The 16,139-nt window shown below is 48.4% G+C and overlaps 1 protein-coding gene and 1 long non-coding RNA gene across 4 annotated transcripts; one reads left to right on the forward strand and one right to left on the reverse strand.

The window, feature by feature from the left end:
* Positions 1-2,283: 2,283 nt before the first annotated feature.
* LOC116271665 lies at positions 2,284-11,083 on the reverse strand. 2 transcript variants are annotated; one of them, XR_004180321.1, is made up of 4 exons: positions 10,860-11,083; positions 10,420-10,538; positions 3,660-3,799; positions 2,284-2,434 (listed from the first exon to the last, which is right to left on the reverse strand). It is a non-coding gene; the product is annotated as an uncharacterized LOC116271665 (long non-coding RNA). The 2 variants fall into 2 exon arrangements; XR_004180320.1 differs by having other exon boundaries at positions 10,420-11,083.
* A 2,476-nt stretch (positions 11,084-13,559) lies between these two features.
* On the forward strand, positions 13,560-15,644 carry LOC116271667 (cytochrome c oxidase subunit 7A1, mitochondrial). 2 transcript variants are annotated; one of them, XM_031659598.1, is made up of 5 exons: positions 13,560-14,171; positions 14,605-14,682; positions 14,829-14,915; positions 15,023-15,107; positions 15,530-15,644. In XM_031659598.1, the coding sequence occupies exons 1-5, from the start codon at positions 14,157-14,159 to the stop codon at positions 15,580-15,582; spliced, it is 318 nt and encodes a 105-aa protein (XP_031515458.1). In that variant the 5' UTR covers positions 13,560-14,156; the 3' UTR covers positions 15,583-15,644. The 2 variants fall into 2 exon arrangements, with proteins under 2 accessions (XP_031515458.1, XP_031515459.1); XM_031659599.1 differs by lacking the exon at positions 14,605-14,682.
* Positions 15,645-16,139: the final 495 nt, after the last annotated feature.

Consider the following 16,139-nt stretch of genomic DNA (forward strand, 5'->3'; position numbering starts at 1 on the left):
AAATTGCAGTTGATATGTCTCTTATTTCTGAATCTATTATACTCAATCTATTCTCCCTTACTGGGTTTTTTTGCAACTTCTTGTTTTTTGAAGAAACTAGGTAATTTGCCTCGTAGAGCTTCTCCAAGTCTGGTTTTTGCTGGCTGCATCTGCATGGTGTAGTTTAACATGCTCTTCTATTCCTAGTATTTCCTGTAAATTGGTAGTTGAGATTTAGAGGACTGGTCAGATTGAGGTTCTTTTTTTGTTAAGATTATTTATAAGTGGTTAATATTAGGAGCCATAATATTTAGGTGTTGCTGTTTTTGTGATGTTGGCAACCATTGATGTTTAATTGATAAATCTGTTCATTAGAGGTTGCAAAATGGTGATATCTTATTATTCATTCTTTCCTTATTAGCTAGAATATTCTTATGAAGAAAAAACTTCTGGCCTGGTGCAGTGGCTCACACCTGTGATTCCAGCACTTTGGGAGGCCGAGGCAGGTGGATCACTTGAGGTCAGGAGTTTGAGACCAACCTGACCAACATGGTGAAACCCCCTCTCTACTAAAAATACAAAATTAGCTGGGTATGGTGGCGCACGCCTATAATCCCAGCTACTTGGGAGGCTGAGGCAGGAGAATCACTTGAACCTGGGAGGCAGAGGTTGCAGTGAGCTGAGATCGTGCCATTGCACTCTAGCCTGGGCAACAAGAGTGAAACTCCGTCTCAAAAAAAAAAAAAGAAAGAAAGAAAAAAAGAAACACTTTCCTTCAGCTACTATTTAGTACCCAATGATACAGTAAAGAAACACAGCAGGCCGGGCGTTTTGGCTCACGCCTATAATCCTAGCACTTCGGGAGGCCAAAGTGGGCGGATTGCCTGAGCTCAGGAGTTCCAGACCAGCCTAGGCAACACGGCCATCTCAGTTAAAATACAAAAACTTAGCCAGGCTTGGTGGTGTGTGCCTGTAGTCCCAGCTACTCAGGAGGCTGAGTCAGGAGAATTGCTTGAACCTGGGAGGCAGAGGTTGCAGTGAGCCAAGATCGCATCACTGCACTCCAGCCTGGGTGACAGAGCAAGACTCCTCCAAAAAAAAAAAAAAAAAAAAAAGGGAAAAGAAAAGAAACGCAGGATAAATGCTTCTTTCTCTTTCTTGGTTTTCATAATAATGAATTGAGGCCAGGCAGGGTGGTTCATGCCTGTAATCTCAGCACTTTGAGAGGCCAAAGCAGGCAGATCACTTGAGGTCACTAAAAATGCAAAAATTAGCCGGGCAGGGTGGCGCATGCCTGAAATCCTAGCTACTCGGGAGGCTGAAGCAGGAGAATTGCCTGAACCCAAGAGGTGGAGGTTGCAGTGAGCCGAGATTGCGCCACTGCACTCCAGCCCAGGTGACAAGAGAGAAACTCTGTCTCAGAAATAATAATAATAATGAATCGGTTTCCCCAGCATTCTGCCATGGTAGCTGATGAATTTAGATGCAGGGGTGTGTGTTTGTGTGTGTGATGTTTAATGTGTTTCAGTTCATTTAAGTTGCACCCTCAGTGATGCTCAAATGCCTCCATGTTGGGTGTGGAAGAGTCTCTTCCAGCTGGCTCCTGTGTCCTTTTGCTATGACCCAGTCATCTTTGATCATTTGCCTGTTGTCTGCCACCACGAGATGTTCCAAGCTCATCTTGTTCATTTCCTGTCTCTCACCATTAAGTCGCCATTTTCCAAGGAGCCCTCTTCTTTCCTTTTGGAATTTTGGTACTTTCCCAAATGGTATTTGGAAACCACAATCAGGTTGTTAGGAGTGCTTCCTGCTCCTGGTTGGCCATGTTTAAGATGTGTGTATATATGTGTGTGTGTGTATATATATATATATATATATATATATATATATTTTTTTTTTTTTTTTTTTTGAGACGGAGTCTCGCTCTGTCGCCCAGGCTGGAGTGCAGTGGCCGGATCTCAGCTCACTGCAAGCTCCGCCTGCCGGGTTCACGCCATTCTCCTGCCTCAGCCTCCCGAGTAGCTGGGACTACAGGCGTCCGCCACATCGCCCGGCTAGTTTTTTGTATTTTTTAGTAGAGACGGGGTTTCACCGTGTTTGCCAGGATGGTCTCGATCTCCTGACCTCGTGATCCACCCGTCTCGGCCTCCCAAAGTGCTGGGATTACAGGCTTGAGCCACCGCGCCCGGCCAATGTGTATATATTTTAAGCCATTCTATAGACATTGCTCAAGTGCCTTCAGGAAGATTATGCACCTGTGTATCTACCTACTGTAGAAGAGATCCCAAAGCCATGCTCATCCAATCCTGGAGAATCATTTATTTTGAACATAGACCATTGAACAGGTGAAAAATGGAAAAGTCACTTTTGTTTACATTTGCATTCCTTCAATAATGATAAAGTTACCATTTGTTCGCATATTTGTTGACCATCGGAATTGATTTTAGCACAGTGCCTGAAACATAGTAGGTGCTCAATAAATATTTGTTAATTGAATAAATTACTTGTATGTTCATATCATTTGTTCATTTAATATGGGGAGGGGTCATTTTTTTTTTTACTTAAAAGAGCTATTTTTTGAAAGGATTACATGTGTATAAAGTTCCTAGCACCATGCCTGATGCATGCATTGCCATTTATGTCTCTGGTGACTGGCTTTTTTTTTTTTTTTTCTACTTTAAGAGAGAAGGGACCGGGTGCGGTGACTCACACCTGTAATCCCAGCACTTTGGGATGCCAAGATGGGCAGATTACCCAAGGTCAGGAGTTCAAGACCAGCCTGGCCAACATGGTAAAACCCTGTCTCTACTAAAAATGCAGAATTAGCCAGGGGTGGTGGCGTGCACCTGTAATCCCACCTTCTCGGGAGGCTAAGGCAAGAGAATCGCTTGAACCTGGGAAGCGGAAGATGCAGTGAGCCAAGATCGCAGCACTGCACTCCAGCCTGGATGACAGAGCGAGACTCTATCTTAAAAAAAAAAAAAAAAAAAAGGAAAAAGAATAATAAGGAGGCCAGGTGTGGTGTCTCATTCCTATAATCCCAGCATTTTGGGAGGGGCCAGTGGAAGGATCACTTGAGGCCAGGAGTTGAGACCAACCTGGGCAACATAGCAAGACACTATCTCCAAAAAATTTAAAAATTGGCCAGGTGTAGTGGCACACCTGTAGTCCCAGCAGTACTCAGGAGGCTGAGGAAGGAGGATCACTTGAGCCCAGGAGTTTAAAGCTGCTGTAAGCTATGATCCTGTCTCTTGCACTCCAACCTGGGCAAGAGTGAGACCCTGTCTCAAAAAAAAAAAAAACAAAAGAGAGAAAGATAAGGAATTTGGCCAGGCATGATAGCTTATGTCTGTAATCCCAGCACTTTGGGAGGCTGAGGTAGGCAAATAGCTTGAGCCCAGGAGTTCAAGACCAGCGTGGGCAACACAGTAAAACCTCATCTCTACAAAAAATACAAAAATTAGCCAGACGTGCTGATATGCACCTGTAGTCCCAGCAACTCAGGAGGCTGAGGTGGGAGGACTGCTTGAAACCAGAAGGCTGAGATTGCACCACTGCATTTCAGCCTGGGCAATAGACCAAGAACGTCTCAAAAAAAAAAAAATATATATATATATATGTGTGTGTGTGTGTGTGTGTGTATGTGCAGCTGTGCTTCTGCAAGAAGGGCCTAGACTCACCACGTCTTGAGAAGAGAATGGCCACTTCATGGGGTGTAACTTTTTCATGCTGATGGTAACCTGTGTTTGCAGCAGGCTGGGTTTATCTTCCTGTCTTCATGCACTCCATCGAGGTCAGAGTCAGGGCCTTGTGTGGAATTCTGTTGGATGCAGAAAGCACTGGAACTTGAATCTATGTTTACACTTTTGTGCAGAAAACACCAGAACAGCTTCCAATTCTGGAAGGGACATTTTTGGTTCAGTGAAGCCAGGACTTTCTGCTTTGATCATTCAACCTAAGCAGCGAGCTGAGACTGTTCAAGGACTCTTAGAGGTGGCCAAAGACGCAATCCCCTAAAGTGACTGGAACAGGACCGCAGTGGTCTTGAAGGCAACTGAAGGCAACGATAGACCTGTGCTTACTCCCAGAATGGAAGAGCCAGGCTCTGTTCTTTGAGGTAAGGGAGAGCTTCAAGAAGTCACATTTGGGCACATGCGGTGGCTCACACCAGTAATCCCAGCACTTTAGGAGGCTGAGCCAGGCAGATCACCTGAGGTCAGGAGTTCGAGACCAGCCAGCCGACATGGTGAAACCCTGTCTCTACTAAAAATACAAAAATTAGCCGAGAATGGTGACACACACCTGTAAAATTCCAGCTACTCAGGATGCTGAAGCACAAGAATTGTTTGACCCAGGAGGCAGAGGTTGCAGTGAGCCAAGATTGAAACACTGTGTTCCAGCCTGGGTAATGGAGTGAGACTGTCTAAAAAAAAAAAAAAGTAGAAGAAGAAGAAGTCATATTTGACCAGGCACAGTGGCTCACACCTGTAATCTCAGCACTTTAGGAGGCTGAGACAGGAGGATCACTTGAGCCTGGGAGTTTAAGACCAGCCTGGGCAACATAGTGAGATCCCCATATCTACAAAAGTAAAAATAAAAAAATTAGCTAGGCATGGTGATGCGCACCTGTAGTCCAAGTTACTAGGGAGGCTGGGCTGGGAAGATCCCTTGAGCCTGGACATCAAGGCTGCAGTGAGCTATGATCGCACCACTGAACTCCAGCCTGGGGAACAGAGCAAAACCCTGTCTCAAAAAAACAAAAAAAAAATCCTCCTGCCTCAGCCTCCTGAGTGGCTGGGACTATAGTCATGTGCCACTATGCCTGGAACAGTATTTATTGATTCTGATTTGAACAAATAATATGTTTTGAACAAACAAAAAATATATATGACCCAATGGAAAAAAATGGATATTGAACTCTGACTGGATATTTAGTTGTATTAAGGAATTCTTGTTAACTGCTTAGGTGTGATATGGAGTTGTCTCTTAGAGATACAATTTGAAGTATTCATGGATGAAAGGATATGATGATGCCTTGGCTTTGATTTAAAAATCCATTGAGGGGAAAAGGTGGGTGAGGTGTAGATGAGGCAAGTTTGCTGAGGCTCGGTGATAGGAACGGGGAGTTCATTATTCTACTTGCTGTGTTTTTGTGTGTTTGACATTTCCCATGATTACGAACTGAAATATATTTCCTGAGCACCTACTGTGTGCCAGGCACTGTTCCAGACACTGGAGATCACCAGGGAACAATACTGAAAAACTCCATGCATTCATGTAGCTTAGATGCTGGTGGGATCATAACCTTTTTTTTTATTTTTTATTTTTGAGACAGGGTCTCACTTTACTATGCAGGGTGGAGTGCAGTGGTACAATCCAGGCTCACTGCAACCCCCGCCTCTCAGGCTTAAGTGATTCTCCCACCTCAGCCTTTCCCAGTAGCTGGGAGCACAGGCATGGGCCACCACACTCAGCTAATTTTTTTATTTTTATTTTTGTTGAAAAGGGATCTCACTATATTCCCTAAGCTGGTCTCCAATTCCTGGCCTTCAGTGGCCCTCCTGCCTCAGCCTCCCAAAGTGCTGGGATTACAGGTGTGAGCCACCTCACCTGGCCAGGAACAAATTATCCTTTTATTACTGGGAAAGGCTGGGCATGTTTTGGGGGGTGTTCTTGTTGTTGTTGGTCGTGTATATGTGTGTTGTTTGCTTTTGTATGTACATGAACTTTTTCCAGACGGATACAAAAGAAACAAATAAGTGGCAGTGCGCGACGGCCCACGCCTGTAATCCCAGCACTTTGGGAGGCCAAGGCAGGCAGAAAACCTGAGGTCAGGGGTTCAAGACCAGCCTGACCAACATGGTAAAACTTCCTTCTCTACTAAAAATACAAAAAAAAAAAAAAAAAAAAAAAAAAATTAGCCGGGCATTGTGGTACACACCTGTAATCCCAGCTGCTCAGGAGGCTGAGGCAGGAGAATCGCTTGAACCCGGGAGGCGGAGGTTGCAGTGAGTCGAGATCGCGCCACTGCACTCCAGCCTGGGCAACAGAGTGGGACTCTGTCTCACAAAAAAAAAAAGAAAGAAAGAAAGAAAGAAAAAGAAACAACATAGAATAGTTTCCCCGGAAAGAAACCTAGAGTCCCCAGGGAGAGGAATACCCTGTTTATCCTCATGAATTTTAAACCATGTGACTTTATCATCTATTCAGCAACTGGGAGAATAAAAGCTAAAAATTTTGAAAAGCAAGTTCTAAAACATCAAGAATGGTTAGAGTATGGGAAGGTCCAGGTGGAAACGGCGGTTGTTTCTGTACCCGCCACAAGACGGCAGCAGAGCGGCACTGAAGCCAAGTTCTGGACCCCGAAGGCCGCCCAAGGGCAGGCCTGGTTCCCAATCACAACCCGCAACTCCTGCGGGCTTCCCAACCGCTGTGTGAACCATCCACCCATTCTCCACCCACGGAAACTGAGATAATAAATACGTATTGTTTTGAACTGTGTAGCCGGGCACTGTGGCTCACGCCTGTAATCCCAGCACTTTGGGAGGCTGAGGCTGGCGGATCACCTGAATTCAGGAGTTCGAGACCAGCCTGGTCACGGTGGCAAAACCCCATCTCTACTAAAAATACAAAAATTAGCCGGGCGTGGTTGCAGGCGCCTGTAATCTCAGCTACTTGGGAGGCTGAGGCAGGAGAATCTCTTGAACCTGGGAGGCGGAGGTTGCAGTGAGCCGAGATCGTGCCACTGCACTCCAGCCTTGATGACAGAGCAAGACTCCGTCTCAAAAAAATAAATAATAAACATTATATGTTATAGCATTCCAACAACAACAAAAATTGAATGTGTATTTATGTTTCTAAAATATAAGGACTTTTTTTTTTTTTTCTCTTGAAACACAGTTTCACTCCGTCACCCAGGCTGGAGTGAAACTTTTTCTTAAAAAAAAAAAAAAGGCATAAATTTAAAAATATTTGTTTAGCTCAAGATCGAAATAAGATCTCTATATTGAGATCTGTTGGTATGTAAAATCTGTGTATTTATTTATTTATTTATTTATTTGGCTCGATCTCAGCTCACTGCAACCACTGCCTCCCAGGTTCAAGCGATTCTCCTGCCTCAGCCTCCTGAGTAGCTAGGATTATAGGCATCTACCACCACACCCGGCTAATATTTTTGTATTTTTAGTAGAGATGGGATTTCACCATGTTGGCCAGGCTGGGTTTGAACTCCTGACCTCAAGTGATCTGTCTGCCTCAGCTTCCCAAAGTGCTGGGATTACAGGCGTGAGCCACCACGCCCAGCGATTCTGTCCCCTTTAAACCATGTATGAAGCTAAGTCTTCATGTAAACCGATACAGAGGAGCAGAGATGACATCCCCCAGCTGGCCCTTTATACTGAGTTTGAGCTCATTTGTCCCGCAAGTTGACAAAACCATTCCTAAATGAGACCTGTGCTATGGCAGCAGCAGTTTTTGTTGTTTGGTTTAGAGACAGGGACTCGCTCTGTCGCTCAGGCTGGGATTACAGGCGTGAGCCGCTGTGCCAGCTGCTTCATTGCTTTTGACATGGACATATTGTTCCAGACCTCCTGGCCCCTTGGAGTTTAATCCAGGAACTTTGTCCAGGCTGTAACCAGACTTTGTGTTGAGATAAGAGAAATTTTATTACTCTCTTGAGTTGAAGCAATTAACTAGATAATGATTACAGCTGTATACACGGAGAACAGAGAAGAGGCGGATGCAGTGAGCCAGAAGCGAGAAGATGATGGTGGGCAGGACCCGGGGAAGGTGCTGGGGAGGAGGAGGAAAAGTGGGTGGAATGAGACCTGGGATTCCCTCCCAGGAATTGGGATTGGAGGGATGGTAGGGAGCAGTGCTGAAGTTCCAGGCAGTTGCCACGCCAGACCCTATCCATGAGTGGCAAACTCAAATGCCTACAGACCAGGCAAGAAATAGGAATAAGTGAAATAGATGGAAGACAGTAGGGGTTGGTGGGGACTTTGGTGAAGTAGAAATGCATGACCCTCTGTCAAGTAACTTTTGTTGTATTAAAAAACACGGCCAGGTGCGGTGTCCTCACCCCTGTAATTCCCAGCACTTTGGAAGGCCGAGGTGGGTGGATCACTGGAGGCCAGGAGTTTGAGATCAGCCTGGCCAACATAGTGAAACCCCATCTTTATTAATAATACAAAAATTAGCCAGGCATGGTGGCACATGCCTGTAATCCCAGCTGCTCGGGAGGCTGAGGTAGGAGAATTGCTTGAACCTGGGAGGTGGAGGTTGCAGTGAGCCACGGCCGCACCACTGCACTCCAGCCTGGGAAACAGAGTGAAACTGTTTCAAAAACAAAAACAAAAACAAAAAAACAGGCCGGGCACAGTGGCTCACGCCTGTAATCCCTGCACTACGGGAGGCTGAGGCGGGTGGATCACCTGAGGTCAGGAGTTCGAGACCAATCTGGCCAACATGATGAAACCCTGTCTCTACTAAAAATACAAAAAAAATTAGCCAGGCGTGGTGGCAGGCGCCTGTAATCCCAGTTACTCAAGAGGCCTGAGACAGGAGAATCACTTGAACCCAGGAGGCAGAGGTTGCAGTGAGCAGAGATTGTGCCACTGAACTCCAGCCTGGCAACAAAGCGAGACTCCATTTCAAAAAAAAAAAAAAAAAAGAAAAGAAACTTGAGCCCAGCTTACAGCTAGTCTGTACATCATGCTGGTACCACTCAAAAGTGGACAATGGCAGCATTACAACCTCCCTTAGGGATGAACCTGAAGGGCAGTGGTCAGAACTTCATGCAGGTTGGGTGTGGTGGTGCACACCTGTAGTCCCAGCTACCTCGGAGGCTGAGGCGGGAGAATCGCTTCAACCCGGGAGGTGGAGGTTGCAGTGAGCTGAGATTGTGCCACTGAACTCTGCCTGAGCAACAGAGCGAGACTCTTCTCAAAAAAAAAGAATTTCATGCTGCACATTTAGTTGTCCAGTATGCCTGCAGGGAGAAGTGGCCGGAAGTATAGATCCATACTAATTTATGGGCAGTTGCTAATGGTTTGGGTGGATGGTCAAGTATGTGGAAGGAAGAAGACTGAAAGATTAATGACAAGGAAGCTTGGAGAAGTATATGGATGGGCCTCTCAGACTCTGCACAGACTGTGAAGATATTTGTGTCCTATAGGGGTGCCCACCCAAAGGCAGCCACTGCAATGAAAATTCCTTTTTTTTGAGATGGAATCTTCCTCTGTTGCCCAGGTTGGAGTACAATGGCACAATCTTGGCTCACTGCAACCTCTGCCTCCCAGGTTGAAGTGATTCTCCCAACTCAATCTCCCAAGTAGCTAGGACTACAGGCGCCTGCCACCACACGTGGCTAATTTTTGTATTTTTAGTAGAGACAGGGTTTCATCATGTTGGCCAGGCTGGTCTCAAACTCCTGACCTCAGGCAATCCACCCGCCTCAGCCTCCCAAAGTGCTAGGATTACAGGCGTGAGCCACCGCACCCAGCCAAAAATTTTTGTTTTTTTGAGACAGAGTCTCGCTCTGTCGCCCAGGCTGGAGTGCGGTGGTACAATCTCGGCTCACTGCAAGCTCCGCCTCCCAGGTTCACGCCATTCTCCTGCCTCAGTCTCCCAAGTAGCTGGGACTACAGGCACCTGCCACCACGCCCGGCTAATTTTCTGTATTTTCAGTAGAGACGGGGTTTCACCGTGTTAGCCAGGATGGTCTCCATCTCCTGACCTCATGATTCACCCGCCTCGGTCTCCCAAAGTGCTGGGATTACAGGCGTGAGCCACTGTGCCTGGCCCAAAAATTCTTAATGATCAGGCAGACAAGATGACACTTGTGTACATGAGAGTCAGGCTCTTTTCCCAGCCACCCTAATGCTTGCTCAATGAGTCCATGAACAAAGTGGTCATAGTGGCAAAGATGGATGCTATGCATGGGTTCAGCAACATCAGCTTTCCCTTGCCATGGCTGTCCTGGCTACTGTTACTGCTGAGTGCCTAATCTGCCAACACCAGAGACCAACACTGAGCCCCAATATGGCACCATTCCCTGGGGATCAGCCTGCTACCTGGTGGCGAGTTGATTACCTTGGACCTCTTCCGTCATGAAGAGGGCAAAGATTTGTCCTCACTGGAATAGACAGATATCCGGAACATGAACTTCCTTCCCTGCCTTTAATGTGTTTGTTGTCACCACCATCTGCAGACTCAAAGCATGCTCATCCACCATCATGGCATTCCACACAGCATTGCCTCAGAACAAGAAATCCATCTGAGGCTGGGTGCGGTGGCTCACACCTGTAATCCCAGCACTTTGGGAGGCTGAGGTGGGAGCATCACTTGAGACCATGAGTTTGAGACCAGTTTGGGCAACATAGTGAGACCCTGTCTCTACTAAGAATACCAAAAAAATTAAGTGAGCATAATGGTACGCACCTGTAGTGTCCCAGTTACTTAAGAAGCTGAGTTGAGAGGATCACTTTGGCCGAGGAGATCAAGGTTTCAGTGAGCTATGATGGTGCCACTGCACCCCAGCCTGAGTGACAGACCAAGACCTTATTAAAAAAAAAAAAAAAATCATTTGAAAGTGAAGGAAGTGCAGCAATGGGCTCCTGCCTATGGAATCTTATAGAATCTTACTATCTTCCCCATCACCCAGAAGCAACCGGCCTAACTGAACGGTAGAATGAGTCAGCAATGACTCCATTAAAGTACCAACTGGGAAACAATACCCTGCAAAAATGGGATTGTCTTACAGGACATGGCCTGTGCTTTGCATGAGAGACCTCTCTATCACGTTTCCCCATAGTGAGAATTTATGGGACTGGGAGTCAGGGAGAAAGTGAGTAGAAATGGTTCCTCTCTCTGTTACGCACAATAACTTGAAGAATCGCTTCTCTCCTCAATAGCTTTGAGCTCTGCTAGTTTAGAGATTTTGGTCCGCATGGAGAAGAATGCTTCCACTGGGCACACAATGGATCCAAGAACTGGGAGATGAGACTTCCACCTGAACATTTTTAGGTCCTTGTGTCACTGAACCAACAGGCAAATAAATAAATAAATAAATAAATAAATAAATAAAATAAAGAAAAGAAAAGAAAAAGAGGCCGAGCACAGTGGCTCACGCCTGTAATCCCAGCACTTTGGGAGGCCGGGGCAGATGGATCACCTGAGGTCAGGAGTTTGAGACCATCCTGGCCAACATGGTGAAACCTCGTCTCTACTAAAATACAAAAAACTAGCCAGGCATGGTGTCATGCACCTGTAGTCCCAGCCACTCAGGAGGCTGAGGCAGGGGAATCACTTGAACCCAGGAGGTGGAGATTGTAGTGAGCTGAGATCGTGCCACTGCACTCCAGCCTGGTGACAGAGCAAGACTGTCTCAAAAAAAAAAAAAAAAAAAGAGAAAAGAAAAAGAAAAAGAAAATTAAGACAGTCAAAACCATGGTATTAACTTTGTTTTTTTTTTTGTTTTTTTTTGAGACCGAGTCTTGCTGTCACCCAGGTTGGAGTGCAACGGCACGGTCTCAGCTCACTGCAACCTCCACCTTCCAGGTTCACGCCATTCTCCTGCCTCAGCCACCCGAGTAGCTGGGACTATAGGCGCCCGCCACCATGCCCGGATAATTTTTTGTATTTTTAGTAGAGACAGGGTTTCACTGTGTTAGCCAGGATGGTCTCCATCTCCTGACCTCGTGATCCGCCCGACTTGGCCTCCTAAAGTGCTGGGATTACAGGCACAAGCCAACGCGCCAGGCCTAACTTTGTTTTTTCTTTTTGTTTGAGATGGAGTCTCGCTCTGTTGCCCAGGCTGGAGTGCAATGGCGTAATCTCCACTCAGTGCAACCTCCACCTCCCAGGTTCAAGTGATTTTCGTGCTTCAGCCTCCCAAGTATCGGGGATTACAGGCACCCGCTTGGCTAATTTTTGTATTTTTAATAGAGACAGGGTTTTGCCGTGTTGGCCAGGCTGGTCTTGAACACCTGAACTCAGGTGATCCACCCGCTTTGGCCTCCCAAAGTGTTGGGATTACAGGCGTGAGCCACTGCGCCCGGCCCCCGTGGTATTAACTTTGTGTTAGAGAATCTGTGGATACTTGGTATTTTAAGAATCTGTAATATTTAAGGCAAACTGGCCTATTCAAACGACAGGTCAATCTTGTAATTCCATTGTAAAATGTGGAATTCAGTTGGTGACTAAGACTTACTTGAAATCTGTTTATGTACAGTTTATGAATTTTTGATTCATAAAAGTTATTTAAGAATTGAAGAGTCATCTGTTCATCTGGTAAGTCAGCCTACTTTGGCTTTTTTTTTTTTTTTTTTTTTTTTCTGAGACAGAATCTCACTCTGTCACCCAAGCTGGAATATAGTGGTGCAATCTTGGCTCACTGCAGTCTCTGCCTCTTGTTTTCAAACGATTTTTGTGCCTCAGCCTCCCAAGTAGCTGGGATTACAGGCACCCGGGACTACACCTGGCTAATTTTAGTATTTTTAGTAGAGACAGGGTTTTGTCATGTTGACCAGGCTGGTCTTGAACTCCCAGCCTCAAGTGATCCACCTACCTTGGTCTCCCAAAGTGCTAGGATTACAGGCGTGAGCCACCACGCCTGGCCCTATGTGTGGCTCTTAAATGGAAAAACCTAACATTAATTTTACAAGCATAGTTTGAAAGTGTTAAAGGAATTTAATAGTTATAAAACCCCTCTTTAAAAGAGACTGTGGCTGGAAGTGGTGGTTTGGGCCTGTAATCCCAGCACTTTCGAAGGCCAAGGCGGGCAGATCACCTGAGGTCGGGAGTTTGAGACCAGCCTGGCCAACATGGTGTAACCCTGTCTCTACTAAAAAATACAGAAATTAGCCGGGTGTGGTGGCGGGTGCCTGTAATCCCAGCTACTTTGGAGGCTGAGGTACAAAAATTGCCCAAACCTGGGAGGCAGAAGGTTTCAGTGAGCCAAGGTTGTACCACTGTACTCCAAGGTGTGCAACAGAGCAAGACTGTCTAAAATAAATAAATAAATAAGACAGATTGTTAAAAACCTTTTAGAAGCTGGGTGTAGTGGCTCACACATCTAATTCCACCACTTTGGGAGATAGAGGTGGGAACATTACTTGGAGGAGTTGGAGACCACCCTGGGCAACACTGTAAGATGCTGCCTCAAAAACAAACAAACATTGTCTATTGGCTGGGTGCGGTGGCTCACACCTGTAATCCCAGCACTTTGAGAGGTCGAGGCTAGCGGATTTCTCATGCTCAGGAGTTCGAGACCAGCCTGGACAACATGGTGAAACCCAGCCTCTACAAAAAACACAAAAATTAGTTGGGCATGGTGGTATGCACCTGTAAGTCCCAACCACTCAGGAGGCTGAGGCAGGAGGATCGCTGAACCCAGGAGGTCGAGGCTGCAGTGAGCTATGATCACACCACTGCACTCCAGCCTGTGCAACAGAGCAAAACCCAGTCTGAAAAGAAAAAAAAAAAAAGAAGAAAAAAGAAAACCTTTTAGACTAGGCCAGGATCTTTCCTGGTTGCTAAAACCATTAGGACAACTGTGCCGCACCCCGCTGCCTGCCAGAATTAGAGAGCTATAAATACATATGATGTGTTTCTTAGGGTAACATAGAATACCGTTTCACCCCCAAGGACTTCAGCTTATGTTTCCTAAAAACAAGGTCATTTAACGTCTCAACAAATCTCCGAGAAAGATCCTGCCTTAGCCCTCACATTACAGATACGGAAACAGGCTCGGAGGTGCAATCTCTGGCTGTGTAGACAGAACAGGGAGTTGGAACTCGGCCTTATGCCTTTCCCTCCTCACTCTCACATACCAGCGGGCAGGGAGAGATCCAGGGAGGAGTTGCACTTGCTCCCCCGGAAATCTCCAAAAATCTGCAAAAACGGATTCCCTGGTACCGCTTTCCGCTCCTGTCCCAACAGAAATTCCGAGACCGAAAGGGGTGCGCGTTGCGGCCCGGGGTGAGGGTCTGGACCGCTTCCTCCTCGGTGGACGAATCGAGTAGCGGGACTCCCCCCACCCCAGCCCCAGCCCCGCCGCGTCCCCAGCTGTCACGCTGCGCGCAGCGGGCGGGGTCTGGAGTTCCTGGACAGGAGAGGGCCATGCGTGTCCTTGGGCGGAGAGGGGAGGTGACTCCGGCGGAAGAGGACGAGGCAGAATGCAGGCCCTGCGGGTGAGGCCCCCACGGGCTGGGCCGGGGCCCCCCACCCAGAAAACCCCGCCCTAATACGCGACTCTCCAAGTACCCCCGCATCTGGGGCCTTGGAACGTGAGCCCCCCTCAGGGCCTGGGACTCCCCGCTAAACAACCTGGGTCCCCTCCCCCACAATCCACTCTTCAGAGACAACTGGGGACCCCCACTCTAGCCCAAAGCCCCGGGTTTGAACTTAACATCTCGGGAACCCTTAACACCGGAAACGGAAACGTAACATCCTGGCCTCACCCAGGGCTTCTCAGGCAGCCTGGACGCTCCCGGGACCTCCATTCCGGTCCCCACGTTCCCGGGACCTGGTTTCCTCCCTTTAATCCAGGAAACCCTCCCCCGACAAAAAGCTCAGGACTTAGACCCCACAGAACAAAGTCCTTCTGGGTCCTCTCCCTTCCAGGACCCTCTAGGCAGCCCGGTCACCTCCAGGTCAGACTCTAGGGCGAGTCCCCTCCCCACCCAGGCTGGCAGTTCGCAGGTAATAAAATCCAAGTTATCACCCTCCTCGCCTTTGGGACGGTCGCTAGGGATGGGGCTGTCCCCATGTCCAGGTCTCAGAGAGCGGTTCCCCTTCAGGACACCCCTCCAGGTGCCTCCAATACCCGCCCACCTCCCACCCCGCAGGTCTCCCCGGCACTGATCCGCTCCTTCAGCTCCACCGCCCGGAACCGCCTCCAGAACCGAGTGCCCGAGAAACAGAAGCTCTTCCAGGTGGGCGGGGCTGGGGGTGGGGGGATCCGACGCGCCGAGCAGGGGGCAGGCGGGGCGCCCTCAAGGGAGCAGCCGGCACCCTTCTCATCAGACACCCCCACATCCAGGAGGACAATGACATCCCGTTGTACCTGAAGGGCGGCTTCGTTGACAACATCCTATACCGAGTGACAATGGCTCTGAGTCTGGGAGGTGAGCGCAGGGCACAACCCGGCCGAGCTGCCGGGGAGGCGGGGCTGGACCCAGGGTAGGAGGCGGCTGGTTTCTGGCCAGGACTGACCAGGATCTGGGTTGGGGGTTGGCGTTTAGGAAGGGGGTGGAGTACTGAGCTGGAGGGAAGGGAGTAATAGGGCTTGGGCTCGTGTCCCAGGATGGGGGCTGGGCTAGTAGTGGGACTGAGGCCCAGGGAGGAGTTGGGGAGGAAGCTCCCAGCCTGATCTAGATCAACGCCAGGGGCCTTTACAATAGGAGTCCAATCTGGGAAGGGAGCTGGAGCCCAAACTAGAGCTGGGGTCCAGGCTGGGAACTCCGGAGTCTGAAGAAGGCCTTAAAAGCCCGGGATGTCCAGGGAGGGGATTAGGTCTCATTCTGTCTCCCGCGGTTCCCCTTTCTAGGCTCTGTCTACAGCCTGTACTGCCTTGGCTGGGCCTCCTTCCCCAGGAATTAAGACCAGGAAGCCTGGGGGGCCTGAGGGACTTGAACAAGTGTCAATAAACGCTGGCCTCTGTGTGTGTGTGTATGTGTGTGTCCACCCCTTCCCGCCAAGCCCATACTCCCACCAGCCAGCGATCTCTGCTTTGTGGACTGCGCACTACTCCCAGCCCTCAGTGCCTCACGCTGGACCAGGGCTACCCCTAGGATGTCGCTGCCTCTGGGCCCTCTGCTGGGTACCCCAAACAGCACCCATAGGCTGCCCCTCGGGACCCGCGGACATGGGGTGGTGTCCTCAAGTGGGAAGGAAGACACTGACCATGGTCCATGACACAACAGAGGCAGAGGCCTCTGTTGTGGATGGAGAAGCTGCAAGAGGGGCAAACATGGCCTTGGGAGACAGGGCCAGGAGTGGTATTAAGGCCTCCCTCCAGCCCAGACTCTGGAAGCAGAAGCAGAGATCACGGGGCCTTCTGGGTCCTGTCTCAGCCTCCACAGCTCAGGATGAGAAAAAAAATACAGATGAGAAAAAGACAAGGAGATCCACAGATCCAGCCCTGGGGATGAATCTAT

The sequence above is a fragment of the Papio anubis genome, chromosome 20 (genome assembly GCF_008728515.1).
Source record: "Papio anubis isolate 15944 chromosome 20, Panubis1.0, whole genome shotgun sequence".
NCBI lineage: Eukaryota > Metazoa > Chordata > Mammalia > Primates > Cercopithecidae > Papio > Papio anubis.